This window comes from Oncorhynchus gorbuscha, linkage group LG03, assembly GCF_021184085.1.
Source record: "Oncorhynchus gorbuscha isolate QuinsamMale2020 ecotype Even-year linkage group LG03, OgorEven_v1.0, whole genome shotgun sequence".
Lineage (NCBI taxonomy): Eukaryota > Metazoa > Chordata > Actinopteri > Salmoniformes > Salmonidae > Oncorhynchus > Oncorhynchus gorbuscha.
This window is the reverse complement of record NC_060175.1, coordinates 918,137-941,001: the sequence shown is the minus strand read 5'-3', so window position 1 is coordinate 941,001 and position 22,865 is coordinate 918,137. Positions and strand designations below refer to the sequence as shown.

Genomic DNA, 22,865 nt, shown 5'->3' with positions numbered 1-22,865 from the left:
ATTATGGTAGTTGTAGTAGTAATGATGATGGTAGTTGTAGTGGTACTGATGAATGGTAGTTGTAGTAGTAGTAATGATTATGGTATTGACTCTGTGTTCATTACACTAGACAGTATGTCCTAGTTAGCCATGGTCAGGACACACTGACTCTGTGTTCATTGCAGCTACTAACTAGCCAGAGATGTGGAGAGAGAGGACAGCCTGTTTTCTGCCTTGTCATGGTGTAATTAACCCTGAGGGGAATCTAGCACGCAGAGACAAGCCTCCATCAGTACCATTACTGATGGTTGATTTGGTTGGTTAGGTTGTGATGTGGTGGATGAAGTAGAAAGAGGTGACTTCCCATCCTGAGGCTGCTGGCTGGGCTCCATGTGTAGTCAACAGGTTGCTGTAGGTGATAGACCCTGTTAACATGTGGCTGACCAAGCTTTTGGGAATTAACCTCCGTGATGACAGTAATTGTACAGCTCTGTACATGACAGATGGCAACACGACAGCAGTCAATACATAAACCCTGTCAAACACCATGGCAGTACATCTTCCCTGCGCATATGGTACCACACTGGGACAATATAGCTTATTGTAATGTCTCAATCTAGTCAGGTTCAAACTGCTATGTCGATGACCCCCATATCTACCTCCGCACCCTCCTCAACCCACCTCTGACTCGCCCAGATATACCTCAGCACCCTCGTCAACCCACCTCTGACTCGCCCAGATATACCTCAGCACCCTCGTCAACCCACCTCTGACTCGCCCAGATATACCTCAGCACCCTCCTCAACCCACCTCTGACTCGCCCAGATATACCTCAGCACCCTCCTCAACCCACCTCTGACTCGCCCAGATATACCTCAGCACCCTCGTCAACCCACCTCTGACTCGCCCAGATATACCTCAGCACCCTCCTCAACCCACCTCTGACTCGCCCAGATATACCTCAGCACCCTCCTCAACCCACCTCTGACTCGCCCAGATATACCTCAGCACCCTCCTCAACCCACCTCTGACTCGCCCAGATATACCTCAGCACCCTCCTCAACCCACCTCTGACTCGCCCAGATATACCTCAGCACCCTCGTCAACCCACCTCTGACTCGCCCAGATATACCTCAGCACCCTCGTCAACCCACCTCTGACTCGCCCAGATATACCTCAGCACCCTCCTCAACCCACCTCTGACTCGCCCAGATATACCTCAGCACCCTCCTCAACCCACCTCTGACTCGCCCAGATATACCTCAGCACCCTCGTCAACCCACCTCTGACTCGCCCAGATATACCTCAGCACCCTCCTCAACCCACCTCTGACTCGCCCAGATATACCTCAGCACCCTCCTCAACCCACCTCTGACTCGCCCAGATATACCTCCGCACCCACCTCAACCCACCTCTGACTCGTCCAGATATACCTCAGCACCCTCCTCAACCCACCTCTGACTCGCCCAGATATACCTCAGCACCCTCCTCAACCCACCTCTGACTCGCCCAGATATACCTCAGCACCCTCCTCAACCCACCTCTGACTCACCCAGATATACCTCCGCACCAAATTCCACATCTGACCCACATTAGTTCTGCCTCTCTGCAATAAAAACATGGATGCAACAGAACTTCCTCAAGCTCGACAGGGATTAAACAGAACTTCCTCAAGCTCGACAGGGATTAAACAGAACTTCCTCAAGCTCGACAGGGATTAAACAGAACTTCCTCAAGCTCGACAGGGATTAAACAGAACTTCCTCAAGCTCGACAGGGATTAAACAGAACTTCCTCAAGCTCGACAGGGATTAAACAGAACTTCCTCAAGCTCGACAGGGATTAAACAGAACTTCCTCAAGCTCGACAGGGATTAAACAGAACTTCCTCAAGCTCGACAGGGATTAAACAGAACTTCCTCAAGCTCGACAGGGATTAAACAGAACTTCCTCAAGCTCAACAGGGATTAAACAGAACTTCCTCAAGATCAACAGTGAAAAAACTGAACTCTTCCTCAAGCTCAACAGTGAAAAAACTGAACTCTTCCTCATAGGCACTGATTCCACCCTCCCCAAACCTGGCACCCTCACCATTGACAACACTGCTTTCTCCCTCCCTCCGTGTATGCAACCATGGAGTCGTTCTGGACACTACCCTCTCATTTGACCACCAGAAAAGACAGACAGTCTAATCCTCATTCTTTCACTTCCGTAACATTGCCAAAGTCAGGTCCTTCCTCTCCCATCCTGCCGCTGAAACCCTCATACATGCATTAATCTCCGCCCGTCTTGACTATTGCAACTTACTACTCACCATTATCAACTCATGCTCCCTCCCATAAGCTTCAGATGTTTCAAACCTGCAGCCTGACTCACCAAAACTATGTCTTGGCAGCACATCACCTCTGTCCTCTGTGAACTCCACTGGCTCCCTGTCTTCCAACGCATTGATTACAAGGTCCTCCTTCTGACCTACAAAGCCCTTCACCATCTTGACCTGCCTGACATCCCCTACCACATAACATACACTACCGTTCAACATTTTGGGTCACTTAGAAATGTCCTTGTTTTTAAAGAAAAGCTCATTTTTTTGTCCAATAAAATAAGATCAAATTGATCAGAAATACAGTGTAGACATTGTTAATGTTGCAAATGACTATTGTAGCTGGAAACGGCAGATATTTTTATGGAATTCTACACAGGCGTACAGAGGCCCATTATCAGCAACCATCAGTCCTGTGTTCCAATGGCACGTTGTGTTAGCTAATCCAAGTACAGAGGCCCAGTATCAGCAACCATCAGTCCTGTGTTCCAATGGCACGTTGTGTTAGCTAATCCAAGTACAGAGGCCCAGTATCAGCAACCATCACTCCTGTGTTCCAATGGCACGTTGTGTTAGCTAATACAAGTACAGAGGCCCATTATCAGCAACCATCAGTCCTGTGTTCCAATGGCACGTTGTGTTAGCTAATCCAAGTACAGAGGCCCATTATCAGCAACCATCACTCCTGTGTTCCAATGGCACGTTGTGTTAGCTAATCCAAGTACAGAGGCCCATTATCAGCAACCATCACTCCTGTGTTCCAATGGCACGTTGTGTTAGCTAATCCAAGTACAGAGGCCCATTATCAGCAACCATCACTCCTGTGTTCCAATGGCACGTTGTGTTAGCTAATCCAAGTACAGAGGCCCATTATCAGCAACCATCACTCCTGTGTTCCAATGGCACGTTGTGTTAGCTAATCCAAGTACAGAGGCCCATTATCAGCAACCATCACTCCTGTGTTCCAATGGCACGTTGTGTTAGCTAATCCAAGTTTGTCATTTTAAAAGGCTAATTGATCATTAGAAAACCTTTTTCACAATTATGTTAGCACAGCTGAAAACTGTTGTTCTGATTAAAGAAGCAGTAAAACGGGCCTTTAGACGAGTTGAGTATCTAGAGCATTAGCATTTGTGGGTTTGATTACAGGCTCAAAATGGCCAGAAACAAGGAACTTTCTTCTGAAACTCATCAGTCTATTCTTGTTTTGAGACATGAAGGCTATTCTATGCGAGAAATTGCTAAGAAACTGAAGATCTGGTTCAACGCTGTGTACTACTCTCTAACCAGAATAGAAAGAGGAGAGGGAGGCCCCGGTGCACAACTGAGCAAGAGGACAAGTACATTAGAGTGTCTAGTTTGAGAAACAGACGCCTCACAAGTCCACAACTGGCAGCTTCATTAAATAGTACCCGCAAAACACTAGTCTCAACGTCAACAGTGAAGAGGCAACTCTGGGATCCTGGCCTTCTAGATCACTAAGGCCATTACAGAAAACACCAGACTGAAGCCTATCAGGATTATTTGTGAGGCTGACATTGAGGAGAGTAGTCTTTTCTGGGTGTTTGGAGTCATACCTTGTGGGATTGGTAATCATCTGAGAAGGATTTAGGGAGTCCCATTTCTTTAGGACTTGGTCAGGTGGTTTAAGCATGTGCCAGTTTAGGTCACCTAGCAGAACAAATTCAGACACCGTGTAAGGGGTCAGGAGAGAGTTTAGGGAAGGTAGGGTACAGGCCGGTGCTGATAGAGGATGATAACATCCAGCAACAGTTAACAAATAACCATTTGAAAGTTTAATATTTAAAACCAGCAAATCAAATTGTTTGGGGACAGACTTGGTGGAGACAACCGAGCACTGAAGGTGATCCTTGGTAAAAGATTGCCACTCCCCCACCTTTGGAAGATCTGTCTTGCCGAAAAGGTTATGATCAGTATTCAAAACACTCTTTCTTAACCACGTCTCAGATATGCCACACAGTCATCTATGGTTTCTTTAGTTTTTCATGTGGACCAATTTATCGGTGAATTCTGAAAAGTTATCCAGAAAGCTTTAAAAAAATATATATTTTTTAGGGACTGATATTGTTTTTTGTAGAATGCATTACATTTTCTTCCATATTGTTATTGTGTTCGCTCCCGAGTGGCGCAGAGGTCTAAGGCACTACAGACACCCTGGTTTGATTCCAGGCTGTATCACAACCAGCCGTAATTGGGAGTCCCATAGGGCGGTGCACGATTGCCCCAGCGTCGTCCAGGTTTGTCCGAGGTAGGCAGTCATTGTAAATAAGAATTTGTTGTTAACTGACTTGCCTAGTTAAATAAAGGTTAAATAAATAAGTTGTCAATGTTCTTCATACTTTGAAAATAGACACATGAAAAGATTCTGGGGATGAGCATGCACATCTTCAATATAGGCCCATTGTTCCTCTTTAGTGCATTTAACGATACAGTGGGGCAAAAAAGTATTTAGTCAGCCACCAATTGTGCACGTTCTCTCACTTAAAAAGATGAGACCCTCTGGAGAGCCTTACGGTTGAGGGCGGAGCAGTTGCCGTACCAGGCGGTGATACAGCCCGCCAGGATGCTCTCGATTGTGCATCTGTAGAAGTTTGTGAGTGCTTTTGGTGACAAGCCAAATTTCTTCAGCCTCCTGAGGTTGAAGAGGCGCTGCGGCGCCTTCTTGTTGAGTAATGGGATAAAGGTGTCAGATTTCAGGGGAGATTGTTCCATGTATGTTGAGTAATGGGATAAAGGTGTCAGATTTCAGGGGAGATTGTTCCACTTATGTTGAGTAATGGGATAAAGGTGTCAGATTTCAGGGGAGATTGTTCCACTTATGTTGAGTAATGGGATAAAGGTGTCAGATTTCAGGGGAGATTGTTCCACTTATGTTGAGTAATGGGATAAAGGTGTCAGATTTCAGGGGAGATTGTTCCACTTATGTTGAGTAATGGGATAAAGGTGTCAGATTTCAGGGGAGATTGTTCCATATGTTGAGTAATGGGATAAAGGTGTCAGATTTCAGGGGAGATTGTTCCATGTATGTTGAGTAATGGGATAAAGGTGTCTTCATGGATGTGTTGTTTGGTGTCACATCCGAAGTATTTCATATTTTCTTGTGGTCCACTTAAAAGATTGCTGTAGATTAGTTTTTCTTTCTTTTTCCAATTGCCATTATGTAGTTTTGTCCACATTCATTTTATATCCTGAGATTCTAGAGTTTTCAGTATTGGTCAGCTGTATTAGGAGATCATCTGTGTTTATATTGATGTTTATTCATTCTGATACCTGTTACGTTTGGGTCCTGTCTAAAGAGGCCGGCCACCCTTCAGAGCCTAGTTCCTCTAGTTTTCTTCCTGGGTTCAAGTCTTTCTAGGGAGTTTTTCCTAGCCACCGTGCTTCTACACCTGCATTGCTTGCTGTTTGGGGTTTTAGGCTGGGTTTCTGTACAGCACTTTGAGATATCAGCTGATGAAAAAGGACTTTATAAATACATTTGATTGATAGGTGTACCAAACTATTCAAGGCACATTTTCTCAAAAGTGAGGTTACAAGTTTTATCATCTTTCAAAGCAGAAAGACTTTGACATTTTTCCTCATCTGTAGTGTATGGTACACCATTTTGTAGCTCTGAGTCTCTAATCTTATCCAATGTAAAACAACAATGTTGATATATAATACTGAATCCAGGTGGTCGGTCACATTTGTGTAAATAGGGGGGCTGCTTTGTCCCAAAAATGAAGAGTATGATTCTGTGGGAAATCGTCCATTCCTGGTTTTCTCAGCGGGAATGTTTGATAAGAATCTCATATTGGAACAGCATCTAATATTTTAGTGATTTATGTTGATGTTGATGTTTTGTTTTGATGTTTATGTTTTGTCTGTTGATAATTGATTCAGTGTTGTTGAGTCTCAGAAGGTTATAGGATCAGTCAATCTGTTGTTTAATTCTGATTTATAAGTTTTTAAAATGGTCATTAATCTCGTTTCGTATTACTTCTTTTGTATCTTTTAACATTATAACTGGTTTGGCATGTATTAGTTTTGTGAGAGATATTTACCAGCTTTATATGCCATTAACCTGTAGATGTTGTCTCTCTTCAGAAGTAAATATTGTATTCCTGCTTCAGTTCAGAAATGTATTTTCTTCTTTACCTTGTAAAGATTTTTTATGGGCTTCTTCTTCAAAGATTGTCATTTATTTTTCTTTCATTTTAATTTCTAAATCAGATTTAACTTTTGCCAGGTATGAGATTATCATGACAGTCAATCATTGTTAATTATGTGAGCAAAAACATTTCACTTAATTTAGAATGGCAAGCCAGACAAAATTAAATGGGCCTATTTATATAATGAATATGGAGGGCAGAAATGATTAAATATTAAGAGACCCTCACTAAAAGCTTCAGTCATACAAAAGCTATAGTGAAATCTGAACTGGTTCTCTATCAGACCATTAAGAACGGCTCACCCCGTGTTCTAGAATGGCCTTTCCCCCTTCATTCGGGGCGGCAGGGTAGCCTAGTGGTTAGAGCGTTGGACTAGTAACCGGAAGGTTGCGAGTTCAAACCCCCAAGCTGACAAGGTACAAATCTGTCATTCTGCCCCTGAACAGGCAGTTAACCCACTGTTCCTAGGCGGTCATTGAAAATAAGAATCTGTTCTTAACTGACTTGCCTGGTTAAATAAAGGTAAAATAAAAAATAAAAAAATTAAATTAAATTACAACCTCTCACTTTTGGTTATTTGAAAATGAAATTTTCTCCAAAATATCACTATTTTTAAAACAAGCCATAGAATTCTGGTTGCAATTTAACTTTAATCCACCAAAAAAAGACAGAACAAATATTACAACAAATATTGTGTTTAAACTCAAATATACAAATTGATAAAAAGAGAATATGTATTATTTTAAAAATACAACAAAAACACCTGTAAAACCTTTTGTAAATGATATCAGAAATAGGACTGGGAGAGTTATGTCACACATGCAGCAAACAAAATATATGGGAACATCTGCTCTATCCTAAATTACAACCAACTGATTGCAGCAGTACCTCAAATGGAAGAGGCATGGGGAAAGTGGATAAGGAACTTGTCTGTCTGCATTAAAGACAAATTGGTTACAGAATAATGTGATAAACCAAAACATTGATAGCTGATAGACACGTTGCAAAATAGTTGGGAGGAGATTTTCGATGTACCAATTCCATGGTACACGGTATATGAACTGATGCACAAAACAATGACAGATTCAAAACATTGAGTTTTTTTCTATTTAAATTATGATACAACATTCTTGCAAAAAATAGAATGTTATATTTATGAAGACTTGCGACCATCTCAGCTCTGCAGATTCTGCTGCAACGTGACAGAATCATCGTATCACTTGTTTTGGTACAGTCCATATGTAGCTTTTTTCTGTTTGCAGGTTGAGGAATGGCTGAAACATTTAGCTGGAGCTCACTCTGCGAATAGCACTGCTGGGTGATCTGAAAAATCAGTGAATCGATCAATAATATAATAATTATTTTAGCAAAAAATATTTTAATTAACAATCTGTAGAAACTTTGAGAATGGTTCGGAACTTTTGTGTAACAGCACAGTTGAAAAATATATGGCATACATAAATCAAAACTGTATGGTCTTCAGACAAAGATGGGAGGGGTTGAGGGTAGCTGAAGGATGGGACTGGATGGTCTTCAGACAAAGATGGGAGGGGTTGAGGGTAGCTGAAGGATGGGACTGGATGGTCTTCAGACAAAGATGGGAGGGGTTGAGGGTAGCTGAAGGATGGGACTGGATGGTCTTCAGACAAAGATGGGAGGGGTTGAGGGTAGCTGAAGGATGGGACTGGATGGTCTTCAGGAATACATGGGAGGGGTTGAGGGTAGCTGAAGGATGGGACTGGATGGTCTTCAGAGAACGATGGGAGGGGTTGAGGGTAGCTGAAGGATGGGACTGGATGGTCTTCAGGAATACATGGGAGGGGTTGAGGGTAGCTGAAGGATGGGACTGGATGGTCTTCAGACAAAGATGGGAGGGGTTGAGGGTAGCTGAAGGATGGGACTGGATGGTCTTCAGAGAACGATGGGAGGGGTTGAGGGTAGCTGAAGGATGGGACTGGATGGTCTTCAGGAATACATGGGAGGGGTTGAGGGTAGCTGAAGGATGGGACTGGATGGTCTTCAGAGAAAGATGGGAGGGGTTGAGGGTAGCTGAAGGATGGGACTGGATGGTCTTCAAGAATATATGGGAGGGGTTGAGGGTAGCTGAAGGATGGGACTTGATGGTCTTCAGGAATACATGGGAAGGGTTGAGGGTAGCTGAAGGATGGGACTGGATGGTCTTCAGGAATATATGGGAGGGGTTGAGGGTAGCTGAAGGATGGGACTGGATGGTCTTCAGGAATACATGGGAGGGGTTGAGGGTAGCTGAAGGATGGGACTGGATGGTCTTCAGGAATATATGGGAGGGGTTGAGGGTAGCTGAAGGATGGGACTGGATGGTCTTCAGGAATACATGGGAGGGGTTGAGGGTAGCTGAAGGATGGGACTGGATGGTCTTCAGGAATACATGGGAGGGGTTGAGGGTAGCTGAAGGATGGGACTGGATGGTCTTCAGGATTATATGGGAGGGGTTGAGGGTAGCTGAAGGATGGGACTGGGTGGTCTTTAGGAGTATATGGGAGGGGTTGAGGGTAGCTGAAGGATGGGACTGGATGGTCTTCAGAGAAAGATGGGAGGGGTTGAGGGTAGCTGAAGGATGGGAGTAAAACAAACAAAAGATAATCAACGTAAAATGTACTGTGTCCGTAAAATGTATAAAGTATGTGCGACCTGTATGCTCTCGTTGGCTGGCCCTCCCATCATACTCGTCGCCAAACCCACTAGCTCCACCTACAAGTCTCTGCTAGGTAAAGCCCCGCCTTATCTCAGCCCACTGGTCACCATAGCAGCACCCACCCGTAGCACACGCTCCAGCAGGTATATCTCACTGGTCACCCCTAAAGCCAATTCTTTTGGCTGTCTTTCCTTCCAGTTCTCTGCTGCCAATGACTGGAACTAACTGCAAAAATCACTGAAGCTGGAGACTCATATCTCCCTCACTAGCTTTAAGCACCAGCTGTCAGAGCAGCTCACAGATCACTGCACCTGTACATAGCTCATCTGTAAATAGCCCATCCAACCACCTCATCCCCATAAATGAATAAATACAGTATCTTCCTCCATGTCACCCCAGTATCTATACTTGCACAAATGATATATATATATATATATGAATATATATACTCCACATCTACCATTCCAGTGTTTATTTGCTATATTGTTATTACTTCACCACCATGGCCTATTTATTGCCTTACCTCTCTTATCCTACCTCATTTGCACATACTTTTTCATTTACATTACATTTAAGTCATTTAGCAGACGCTCTTATCCAGAGCGACTTACAAATTGGTGCATTCACCTTATGACATCCAGTGGAACAGCCACTTTACAATAGTGCAACTAAATCTTTTAAGGGGGGGGGTGAGAAGAATTACTTTATCCTATCCTAGGTATTCCTTAAAGAGGTGGGGTTTCAGGTGTCTCCGGAAGGTGGTGATTGACTCCACTGTCCTGGCGTCGTGAGGGAGTTTGTTCCACCATTGGGGGGCCAGAGCAGCGAACAGTTTTGACTGGGCTGAGCGGGAACTGTACTTCCTCAGTGGTAGGGAGGCGAGCAGGCCAGAGGTGGATGAACGCAGTGCCCTTGTTTGGGTGTAGGGCCTGATCAGAGCATGGAGGTACTGAGGTGCCGTTCCCCTCACAGCTCCGTAGGCAAGCACCATGGTCTTGTAGCGGATGCGAGCTTCAACTGGAAGCCAGTGGAGAGAGCGGAGGAGCGGGGTGACGTGAGAGAACTTGGGAAGGTTGAACACCAGACGGGCTGCGGCGTTCTGGATGAGTTGTAGGGGGTTAATGGCACAGGCAGGGAGCCCAGCCAACAGCGAGTTGCAGTAATCCAGACGGGAGATGACAAGTGCCTGGATTAGGACCTGCGCCGCTTCCTGTGTGAGGCAGGGTCGTACTCTGCGGATGTTGTAGAGCATGAACCTACAGGAATGGGCCACCGCCTTGATGTTAGTTGAGAACGACAGGGTGTTGTCCAGGATCACGCAAAGGTTCTTAGCGCTCTGTGAGGAGGACACAATGGAGTTGTCTACCGTGATGGCGAGATCATGGAACGGGCAGTCCTTCCCCGGGAGGAAGAGCAGCTCTGTCTTGCCGAGGTTCAGCTTGAGGTGGTGATCCGTCATCCACACTGATATGTCTGCCAGACATGCAGAGATGCGATTCGCCACCTGGTCATCAGAAGGGGGAAAGGAGAAGATTAATTGTGTGTCGTCTGCATAGCAATGATAGGAGAGACCATGTGAGGTTATGACGGAGCCAAGTGACTTGGTGTATAGCGAGAATAGGAGAGGGCCTAGAACAGAGCCCTGGGGGACACCAGTGGTGAGAGCGCGTGGTGAGGAGACAGATTCTCGCCACGCCACCTGGTAGGAGCGACCTGTCAGGTAGGACGCAATCCAAGCGTGGGCCGCGCCGGAGATGCCCAACTCGGAGAGGGTGGAGAGGAGGATCTGATGGTTCACAGTATCGAAGGCAGCCGATAGGTCTAGAAGGATGAGAGCAGAGGAGAGAGAGTTAGCTTTAGCAGTGCGGAGCGCCTCTTTCTACAGTATTATTGACTGTATGTTTGTTTATTCCATGTGTAACTTAGTTGTATGTGTCGAACTGCTTTGCTTTATCTTGGCCAGGTTACAGTTGCAAATGAGAACTTGTTCTCAACTAGCCTACCTGGTTACATTTACATTACATTTACATTTAAGTCATTTAGCAGACGCTCTTATCCAGAGCGACTTACAAATTGGTGCATTCACCTTATGACATCCAGTGGGACAGTCACTTAACAATAGTGCATCTAAAACTTAGGGGGGGTGGGGTGAGAGGGATTACTTAACCTATCCTAGGTATTCCTTAAAGAGGTGGGGTTTCAGGTGTCTCCGGAAGGTGGTGATTGACTCCGCTGTCCTGGCGTCGTGAGGGAGTTTGTTCCACCATTGGGGGGCCAGGGCAGCGAACAGTTTTGACTGGGCTGAGCGGGAGCTGTACTTCCTCAGTGGTAGGGAGGCGAGCAGGCCAGAGGTGGATGAACGCAGTGCCCTTGTTTGGGTGTAGGGCCTGATCAGAGCCTGGAGGTACTGAGGTGCCGTTCCCCTCACAGCTCCGTAGGCAAGCACCATGGTCTTGTAGCGGATGCGAGCTTCAACTGGAAGCCAGTGGAGAGAACGGAGGAGCGGGGTGACGTGAGAGAACTTGGGAAGGTTGAACACCAGACGGGCTGCGGCGTTCTGGATGAGTTGAAGGGGTTTAATGGCACAGGCAGGGAGCCCAGCCAACAGCGAGTTGCAGTAATCCAGACGGGAGATGACAAGTGCCTGGATTAGGACCTGCGCCGCTTCCTGTGTGAGGCAGGGTCGTACTCTGCGGATGTTGTAGAGCATGAACCTACAGGAACGGGCCACCGCCTTGATGTTAGTTGAGAACGACAGGGTGTTGTCCAGGATCACGCCAAGGTTCTTGGCGCTCTGGGAGGAGGACACAATGGAGTTGTCAACCGTGATGGCGAGATCATGGAACGGGCAGTCCTTCCCCGGGAGGAAGAGCAGCTCCGTCTTGCCGAGGTTCAGCTTGAGGTGGTGATCCGTCATCCACACTGATATGTCTGCCAGACATGCAGAGATGCGATTCGCCACCTGGTCATCAGAAGGGGGAAAGGAGAAGATTAATTGTGTGTCGTCTGCATAGCAATGATAAGAGAGACCATGTGAGGTTATGACAGAGCCAAGTGACTTGGTGTATAGCGAGAATAGGAGAGGGCCAAGAACAGAGCCCTGGGGGACACCAGTGGTGAGAGCGCGTGGTGAGGAGACAGATTCTCGCCACGCCACCTGGTAGGAGCGACCTGTCAGGTAGGACGCAATCCAAGCGTGGGCCGCGCCGGAGATGCCCAACTCGGAGAGGGTGGAGAGGAGGATCTGATGGTTCACAGTATCGAAGGCAGCCGATAGATCTAGAAGGATGAGAGCAGAGGAGAGAGAGTTAGCTTTAGCAGTGCGGAGCGCCTCCGTGATACAGAGGAGAGCAGTCTCAGTTGAATGACTAGTCTTGAAACCTGACTGATTTGGATCAAGAAGGTCATTCAGAGAGAGATAGCGGGAGAGCTGGCCAAGGACAGCACGTTCAAGAGTTTTGGAGAGAAAAGAAAGAAAGAAGGGATACTGGTCTGTGGTTAAAAATGAAGGTGAAACATTTTTTACAGTTGAAGTCGGAAGTTTACATACACTTAGGTTGGAGTCATTAAAACTCGTGTTTTCAACCACTCCACAAATTTCTTGTTAACAGACTATAGTTTTGGCAAGTCGGTTAGGACATCTACTTTGTGCATCACACAAGTAATTTTTCCAACAATTGTTTACACACCGATTATTTCACTTATAATTCCCTGTATCACAATTCCAGTGGGTCAGAAGTTTACATACACTAAGTTGACTCTGCCTTTAAACAGCTTGGAAAATTCCAGAAAATGATGTCATGGCTTTAGAAGCTTCTGATAGGCTAATTGATAGAATTTGAGTCAATTGGAGGTGTACCTGTTGATGTATTTCAAGAACTACCTTCAAACTCAGTGCCTTTTTTGCTTGACATCATGGGACAATCTAAAGAAATCAGCCGACCTCAGAAAAACCATTGTAGATCTCCACAAGCCTGGTTCATCGTTGGGAGTAATTTCCAAATGCCTGAAGTACCACGGTCATCTGTACAAACAATAGTACGCAAGTATATAAACACCAAACCGTGTGCGAGCAAGGAGGCCTACAAAAACCTGACTCAGTTACACCTGCTCAGTTAGGAGGAATGGGCCAAAATTCACCCAACATATTGTGGGAAGCTTGTGGAAGGCTACCCGAAATGTTTGACCCAAGTTAGACAATTTAAAGGCAATGCTACCAAATACTAATTGAGTGTATGTAAACTGCTGAGCCACTGGGAATCTGAGGAAATAAATAATTATCTCTACATTTCACATTCTTAAAATAAAGTGGTGATCCTAACTGACCTAAAACAGGGAATTTTTACTAGGATTAAATGTCAGGAATAGTGCAAAACTGAGTTTAAATGTATTTGGCTAAGGTGTATGTAAACTTCCGACATCAACTGTATAAGCTGGAAGTAGAAGCCTAAGTGTTGTTGTCCACCAGGTTACTCCAATTAGGGGAGGCATAGGAGGGTTAGGGGAATATAAAAAATAAGGAAAATATATGTTTTTAATTTACAGTGCCTTCGGAGAGTATTCAGACCCCCTTCTCCCCATGTTGTTACTTTACAGCCTTTTTATAACATGGATCAAATAAAACATCCTCAGCAATCTACACATAATACTACCACATAATGGCAAAGTGACAACAGGTTTTTCATTTTTTTTGCAAATGTATTCAAATATTAAAACAAATACCCTATTTACATAAGTATTCAGACCCTTTGCTATTAGACTCGAAATTGAGCTCAGGTGCATCCTGTTTCCATTGATCATCCTTGAGCTGGAGTCCACCTGTTGTAAATTCTATTGGTTTGGAAAGACACACACCTGTCTATATATACGGACCCACAGTTGACAGTGCATGTCAGAGCAAAAACCAAGCCATGAGATTGAAGGAATTGTCTGTAGAGTTCATAGACAGGATTGTGTCGAGGCATAGATCTGGGAAAGTGTACCAAAACATTTCTGCAGCATTGAAGGTCCCCAAGAACACAGTGGCCTCCATATAGGTGGGAGAGGAGTATGTAAACTGGGGATTCATATATGTGGGAGAGGAGCATGTAAACAGGGGATTCATATAGGTGGGAGAGGAGCATGTAAACAGGGGATTCATATAGGTGGGAGAGGAGCATGTAAACAGGGGATTCATATAGGTGGGAGAGGAGTATGTAAACAGGGGATTCATATAGGTGGGAGAGGAGCATGTAAACAGGGGATTCATATAGGTGGGAGAGGAGCATGTAAACAGGGGATTCATATAGGTGGGAGAGGAGTATGTAAACGGGGGATTCATATAGGTGGGAGAGGAGCATGTAAACAGGGGATTCATATAGGTGGGAGAGGAGCATGTAAACAGGGGATTCATATAGGTGGGAGAGGAGTATGTAAACAGGGGATGTGTAGAGGTGGGAGAGGAGCTTGTAAACAGGGGATTCATATAGGTGGGAGAGGAGTATGTAAACTGGGGATTCATATAAGTGGGAGAGGAGCATGTAAACAGGGGATTCATATAGGTGGGAGAGGAGCATGTAAACAGGGGATTCATATAGGTGGGAGAGGAGCTTGTAAACAGGGGATTCATATAGGTGGGAGAGGAGTATGTAAACTGGGGATTCATATAAGTGGGAGAGGAGCATGTAAACAGGGGATTCATATAGGTGGGAGAGGAGCATGTAAACAGGGGATGTGTAGAGGTGGGTAGAGGAGCATGTAAACAGGGGATTCATATAGGTGGGAGAGGAGTATGTAAACAGGGGATGTGTAGATATGCGAGAGGAGTATGTAAAAAGGGGATTCATATAGGTGGGAGAGGAGCATGTAAACAGGGGATTCATATAGGTGGGAGAGGAGCATGTAAACAGGGGATTCATATAGGTGGGAGAGGAGTGTGTAAACGGGATTCATATAGGTGGGAGAGGAGCATGTAAACAGGGGATTCATATAGGTGGGAGAGGAGCATGTAAACAGGGGATTCATATAGGTGGGAGAGGAGCATGTAAACAGGGGATTCATATAGGTGGGAGAGGAGCATGTAAACAGGGGATGTGTAGATGTGGGAGAGGAGCATGTAAACAGGGGATTCATATAGGTGTGAGAGGAGCATGTAAACAGGGGATTCATATAGGTGGGAGAGGAGTATGTAAACAGGGGATGTGTAGAGGTGGGAGAGGAGCATGTAAACAGGGGATTCATATAGGTGGGAGAGGAGGCATTCCACTGTGGTACAGTACCTTACTAACACTGCCATTCCACTGTGGTACAGTACTGCCATTCCACTGTTGTACAGTACCTTACTAACATTGCCATTCCACTGTGGTACAGTTCCATACTAACACTGGCATTCCACTGTTGTACAGTACCTTACTAACACTGCCATTCCACTGTGGTACAGTACCATACTAACACTGCCATTCCACTGTGGTACAGTACCATACTAACACTGGCATTCCACTGTTGTACAGTACCTTACTAACACTGCCATTCCACTGTGGTACAGTACGTTACTAACCCTGGCATTCCAATGTGGTACAGTTTCTTACTAACACTGGCATTCCACTGTGGTACAGTACCATACTAACACTGGCATTACACTGTGGTACAGTACCATAACAACACTGGCATTCCACTGTGGTACAGTACCATACTAACACTGGCATTCCACTGTGGTACAGTACCATACTAACACTGGCATTCCACTGTGGTACAGTACCATACTAACACTGGCATTCCACTGTTGTACAGTACCATACTAACACTGGCATTACACTGTGGTACAGTACCATACTAACACTGGCATTACACTGTGGTACAGTACCATACTAACACTGGCATTACACTGTGGTACAGTACCATACTAACACTGGCATTACACTGTTGTACAGTACCATACTAACACTGGCATTACACTGTGGTACAGTACCATACTAACACTGGCATTCCACTGTTGTACAGTACCATACTAACACTGGCATTTCACTGTGGTACAGTACCATACCGACCTGACATTTCCACTGTGGTACAGTACCATACCGACCTGACATTCCACTGTGGTACAGTACCATACTAACACTGGCATTCCACTGTGGTACAGTACCATACTAACACTGGCATTCCACTGTGGTACAGTACCATACTAACACTGGCATTCCACTGTGGTACAGTACCATATACTAACACTGGCATTCCACTGTGGTACAGTACCATACTAACACTGGCATTCCACTGTGGTACAGTACCATACTAACACTGGCATTCCACTGTGGTACAGTACCATACTAACACTGGCATTCCACTGTGGTACAGTACCATACTAACACTGGCATTCCACTGTGGTACAGTACCATACTAACACTGGCATTCCACTGTGGTACAGTACCATACCAACACTGGCATTCCAAATCAAATCAAATCAAAATGAAATGTATTTATATAGCCCTTTGTACATCAGCTGATATCTCAAATTGCTGTACAGAAACCCAGCCTAAAACCCCAAACAGCAAGCAATGCAGGTGTAGAAGCACGGTGGCTAGGAAAAACTCCCTAGAAAGGACAAAACATAGCCTGGTTCCTCTCTAGGTTTCTTCCTATGTGGGGTGGCTATTCCTCTTCTGGCTGTGCCGGGTGGAGATTATAACAGAACATGGCCAAGATGTTCAAATGTTCATAAATGACCAGCATGGTCGAATAATAATAAGGCAGAACAGTTGAAACTGGAGCAGCAGCACAGCCAGGTGGACTGGGGACAGCAAGGAGTCATCATGTCAGGTAGTCTTGGGGGATGGTCCTAGGGCTCAGATCCTCCGAGAGAGAGAAAGAAAGAGAGGAGAGAATTAGAGAATTAACGCACACTTAGATTCACACAGGACACCGAATAGGACAGGAGAAGTACTCCAGATATAACAAACTGACCCTAGCCCCCCGACACAAACTACTGCAGCATAAATACTGGAGGCTGAGACAGGAGGGGTCAGGAGACACTGTGGCCCCATTCGAGGATACCCCCGGACAGGGCCAAACAGGAAGGATATAACCCCACCCACTTTGCCAAAGCACAGCCCCCACACCACTAGAGGGATATCTTCAACCACCAATTTACCATCCTGAGACAAGGCTGAGTATAGCCCACAAAGATCTCCGCCACGGCACAACCCAAGGGGGGGCCTCCAGAGCCTTTCCGTTCACCTTCCCACTCCTGGGCCAGACTACACTCAATCATATGACCCACTGAAGAGATGGGTCTTCAGTAAAGAATTAAAGGTTGAGACCGAGTTTGCGTCTCTGACATGGGTAGGCAGACCGTTCCATAAAAATGGAGCTCTATAGGAGAAAGCCCTGCCTCCAGCTGTTTGCTTAGAAATTCTAGGGACAATTAGGAGGCCTGCGTCTTGTGACCGTAGCGTACGTGTAGGTATGTACGGCAGGACCAAATCAGAGATGGGTAGGAGCAAGCCCATGTAATGCTTTGTAGGTTAGCAGTAAAACCTTGAAATCAGCCCTTGCTTTGACAGGAAGCCAGTGTAGAGAGGCTAGCACTGGAATATGATCAAATTTTTTGGTTCTAGTCAGGATTCTAGCAGCCGTATTTAGCACAAACTGAAGTTTATTTAGTGCTTTATCCGGGTAGCCGGAAAGTAGAGCATTGCAGTAGTCTAACCTAGAAGTGACAAAAGCATGGATTAATTTTTCTGCATCATTTTTGGACAGAAAGTTTCTGATTTTTGCAATGTTACGTAGATGGAAAAAAGCTGTCCTTGAAATAGTCTTGATATGTTCTTCAAAAGAGAGATCAGGGTCCAGAGTAACGCCGAGGTCCTTCACAGTTTTATTTGAGACGACTGTACAACCATTAAGATTAATTGTCAGATTCAACAGAATATCTCTTTGTTTCTTGGGACCTAGAACAAGCATCTATGTTTTGTCCGAGTTTAAAAGTAGAAAGTTTGCAGCCATCCACTTCCTTATGTCTGAAACACATGCTTCTAGCAAGGGCAATTTTGGGGCTTCACCATGTTTCATTGAAATGTGGTACAGTACCTTACTAACACTGTCATTCCACTGTGGTACGTTACCATACCAACACTGGCATTCCACTGTGGTACAGTACCATACCAACACTGGCATTCCACTGTGGTACAGTACCATACCAACACTGGCATTCCACTGTGGTACAGTACCATTCCAACCCTGGCATTCCATTGTGGTACAGTACCATACTAACACTGGCATTCCACTCTGGTACAGTACCTTACTAACACTGGCCTTCTACTGTGGTACTGTACAGTACCTTACTAACACTGGCATTCCACTCTGGTACAGTACCTTAATAACACTGGCCTTCTACTGTGGTACTGTACAGGACCTTACTAACACTGGCATTCCGCTGTGGTACTGTACAGTACCTTACTAACACTGGCATTCCTCTGTGGTACTGTACAGTACCTTACTAACACTGGTCATTCCACTCTGGTACAGTACCTTAATAACACTGGCATTCTACTGTGGTACTGTACAGTACCTTACTAACACTGGCATTCTACTGTGGTACTGTACAGTACCTTACTAACACTGGCATTCCACTCTGGTACAGTACCTTAATAACACTGGCCTTCTACTGTGGTACTGTACAGTACCTTACTAACACTGGCCTTCTACTGTGGTACTGTACAGTACCTTACTAACACTGGCCTTCTACTGTGGTACTTTACAGTACCTTACTAACACTGGCATTCCACTCTGGTACAGTACCTTACTAACACTGGCCTTCTACTGTGGTACTGTACAGTACCTTACTTACTAACCCTGGCATTCCACTGTGGTACTGTACAGTACCTTACTAACACTGGCATTCCACTGTGGTACTGTACAGTACCTTACTAACACTGGGTTTATTGACTAGAGACAATTTTTTCATTTTGTGTTCTTAACCATTGTTGTAAGACCGGCAGATCTTTGCCTAGAACGTTTGTGTACAATAGGGGTAAAATTGTCCCCAGGTGCCAGGAACTAATCATCTGAAGGAAATAGAAAACCACTGCTCCTTTAATTGAAGGTCTTGGTCAGGCTCGTGATCTAACAGATCTCTCTCTCTTCTCCCTGCAGTGTGGAAGGTGAGGAGGCTTGTGATCTAACAGATCTCTCTCTCTCTTCTCCCTGCAGTGTGGAAGGTGAGGAGGCTTGCGCCTACGAGGTGGGCGGGTCTTTAGACCAATACAGTCGAGTCATCCCTCTAACCCACAGTGTAGACGGTACCGGGCAGGACCACTTCGACGGTGGACATCTCTTCAGCCACGTGCTGTTACCAGGGCAACCACTGTCACGACGACCCAAGCTGCAGCACAACCAGTCCATCCTCAGGAAGCAGGCCGAGGAGGAGGCAATCAAATGCTCCCGAACCCTGTCTGAGAGCGATGAGCTGTCAGCCGACCGACAGGACAAAAAGGTAGGGAACACATGGTACGGTATAGCACCCATAGGACCAGTAGAGGGAGAGAGCAGTGCTAGTTAACTAGATACTTACTCCCTACCCACTGACTCTAGCTCAGGGAGAGGCAGTGCTAGTTAACTAGATACTTACTCCCTACCCACTGACTCTAGCTCAGGGAGAGGCAGTGCTAGTTAACTAGATACTTACTCCCTACCCACTGACTCTAGCTCAGGGAGAGGCAGTGCTAGTTAACTAGATACTTACTCCCTACCCACTGACTCTAGCTCAGGGAGAGGCAGTGCTAGTTAACTAGATACTTACTCCCTACCCACTGACTCTAGCTCAGGGAGAGGCAGTGCTAGTTAACTAGATACTTACTCCCTACCCACTGACTCTAGCTCAGGGAGAGGCAGTGCTAGTTAACTAGATACTTACTCCCTACCCACTGACTCTAGCTCAGGGAGAGGCAGTGCTAGTTAACTAGATACTTACTCCCTACCCACTGACTCTAGCTCAGGGAGAGGCAGTGCTAGTTAACTAGATACTTACTCCCTACCCACTGACTCTAGCTCAGGGAGAGGAAGTGCTAGTTAACTAGATACTTACTCCCTACCCACTGACACTAGTTCAGGGAGAGGCAGTGCTAGTTAACTAGATACTTACTCCCTACCCACTGACTCTAGTTCAGGGAGAGGCAGTGCTAGTTAACTAGATACTTACTCCCTACCCACTGACTCTAGCTCAGGGAGAGGCAGTGCTAGTTAACTAGATACTTACTCCCTACCCACTGACTCTAGCTCAGGGAGAGGCAGTGCTAGTTAACTAGATACTTACTCCCTACCCACTGACTCTAGCTCAGGGAGAGGCAGTGCTAGTTAACTAGATACTTACTCCCTACCCACTGACTCTAGCTCAGGGAGAGGCAGTGCTAGTTAACTAGATACTTACTCCCTACCCACTGACTCTAGCTCAGGGAGAGGCAGTGCTAGTTAACTAGATACTTACTCCCTACCCACTGACTCTAGCTCAGGGAGAGGCAGTGCTAGTTAACTAGATACTCCTGGCTTCCACACACAGCCTACAAGCCACTGATGCATCTACATTTGAGAAAGTCAAATAAATCCATGTAATATAGTCTACCTACACATCACAATAAATCCATATAATATAGTCTACACCATCACAATAAATCCATGTAATATAGTCTACACCATCACAATAAATCCATGTAATATAGTCTACCTACACCATCACAATAAATCCATGTAATATATGTAATATAGTCTACACCATCACAATAAATCCATGTAATATAGTCTACACCATCACAATAAATCCATGTAATATAGTCTACACCATCACAATAAATCCATGATTTATTTTAGAAAGGTCTAAAGAAGCATGATATGAAGAAAATGTAGTTTATTTCAGAAGAACAGAACAGCATCCTCTGTGTTGTCATCATGTTAGGCCCTGATCTGGCTGTGCCATATGGCTGTGGGCTACACTAGTTCATTTAGTTGTCCTCATGTTAGGTCCTGATCTGGCTGTGCCATATGGCTGTAGGCTACACTAGTTCATTTAGTTGTCCTCATGTTAGGTCCTGATCTGGCTGTGCCATATGGCTGTAGGCTACACTAGTTCATTTAGTTGTCCTCATGTTAGGCCCTGATCTGGCTGTGGGCTACACTAGTTCATTTAGTTGTCCTCATGTTAGGTCCTGATATGGCTGTAGGCTACACTAGTTCATTTAGTTGTCCTCATGTTAGGTCCTGATCTGGCTGTGGGCTACACTAGTTCATTTAGTTGTCCTCATGTTAGGTCCTGATCTGGCTGTGCCATATGGCTGTAGGCTACACTAGTTCATTTAGTTGTCCTTATGTTAGGTCCTGATCTGGCTGTGGGCTACACTAGTTCATTTAGTTGTCCTCATGTTAGGCCCTGATCTGGCTGTGCCATATGGCTGTGGGCTACACTAGTTCATTTAGTTGTCCTTATGTTAGGCCCTGATCTGGCTGCCATATGGCTGTGGGCTACACTAGTTCATTTAGTTGTCCTTATGTTAGGTCCTGATCTGGCTGTGGGCTACACTAGTTCATTTAGTTGTCCTCATGTTCATGTTGGGTCCTGATCTGGCTGTGGGCTACACTAGTTCATTTAGTTGTCCTCATGTTAGGTCCTGATCTGGCTGTAGGCTACACTAGTTCATTTAGTTGTCCTTATGTTAGGTCCTGATCTGGCTATGCCAAATGGCTGTGGGCTACACTAGTTCATTTAGTTGTCCTTATGTTAGGTCCTGATCTGGCTGTGCCATATGGCTGTGGGCTACACTAGTTCATTTAGTTGTCCTCATGTTAGGTCCTGATCTGGCTGTGCCATATGGCTGTAGGCTACACTAGTTCATTTAGTTGTCCTCATGTTAGGCCCTGATCTGGCTGTGGGCTACACTAGTTCATTTAGTTGTCCTCATGTTAGGTCCTGATCTGGCTGTGGGCTACACTAGTTCATTTAGTTGTCCTTATGTTAGGTCCTGTCCTTATGTTAGGCCCTGATCTGGCTGTGGGCTACACTAGTTCATTTAGTTGTCCTTATGTTAGGTCCTGATCTGGCTATGCCAAATGGCTGTGGGCTACACTAGTTCATTTAGTTGTCCTCATGTTAGGCCCTGATCTGGCTGTGCCATATGGCTGTAGGCTACACTAGTTCATTTAGTTGTCCTTATGTTAGGTCCTGATCTGGCTGTGGGCTACACTAGTTCATTTAGTTGTCCTTATGTTAGGCCCTGATCTGGCTGTGGGCTACACTAGTTCATTTAGTTGTCCTCATGTTAGGTCCTGATCTGGCTGTGGGCTACACTAGTTCATTTAGTTGTCCTTATGTTAGGTCCTGATCTGGCTGTGCCATATGGCTGTAGGCTACACTAGTTCATTTAGTTGTCCTCATGTTAGGTCCTGATCTGGCTGTGCCATATGGCTGTGGGCTACACTAGTTCATTTAGTTGTCCTCATGTTAGGTCCTGATCTGGCTGTGGGCTACACTAGTTCATTTAGTTGTCCTTATGTTAGGTCCTGATCTGGCTGTGCCATATGGCTGTGGGCTACACTAGTTCATTTAGTTGTCCTCATGTTAGGTCCTGATCTGGCTGTAGGCTACACTAGTTCATTTAGTTGTCCTTATGTTAGGTCCTGATCTGGCTGTGCCATATGGCTGTAGGCTACACTAGTTCATTTAGTTGTCCTCATGTTAGGTCCTGATCTGGCTGTAGGCTA

The 22,865-nt window shown here is 45.4% G+C and overlaps 1 protein-coding gene across 2 annotated transcripts in view; it reads left to right on the top strand.

The window, feature by feature from the left end:
• LOC124024104 (IQ motif and SEC7 domain-containing protein 1-like) overlaps positions 1 to 22,865 on the top strand; it is a 202,114-nt gene that overhangs the window by 105,859 nt on the left and 73,390 nt on the right. For both annotated transcript variants that reach the window (XM_046338141.1, XM_046338142.1), the window contains exon 2: positions 19,329 to 19,611. In XM_046338141.1, coding sequence (XP_046194097.1) covers positions 19,329 to 19,611 — 283 coding nt within the window. The remainder of the gene's footprint in view (positions 1 to 19,328; positions 19,612 to 22,865) is intronic.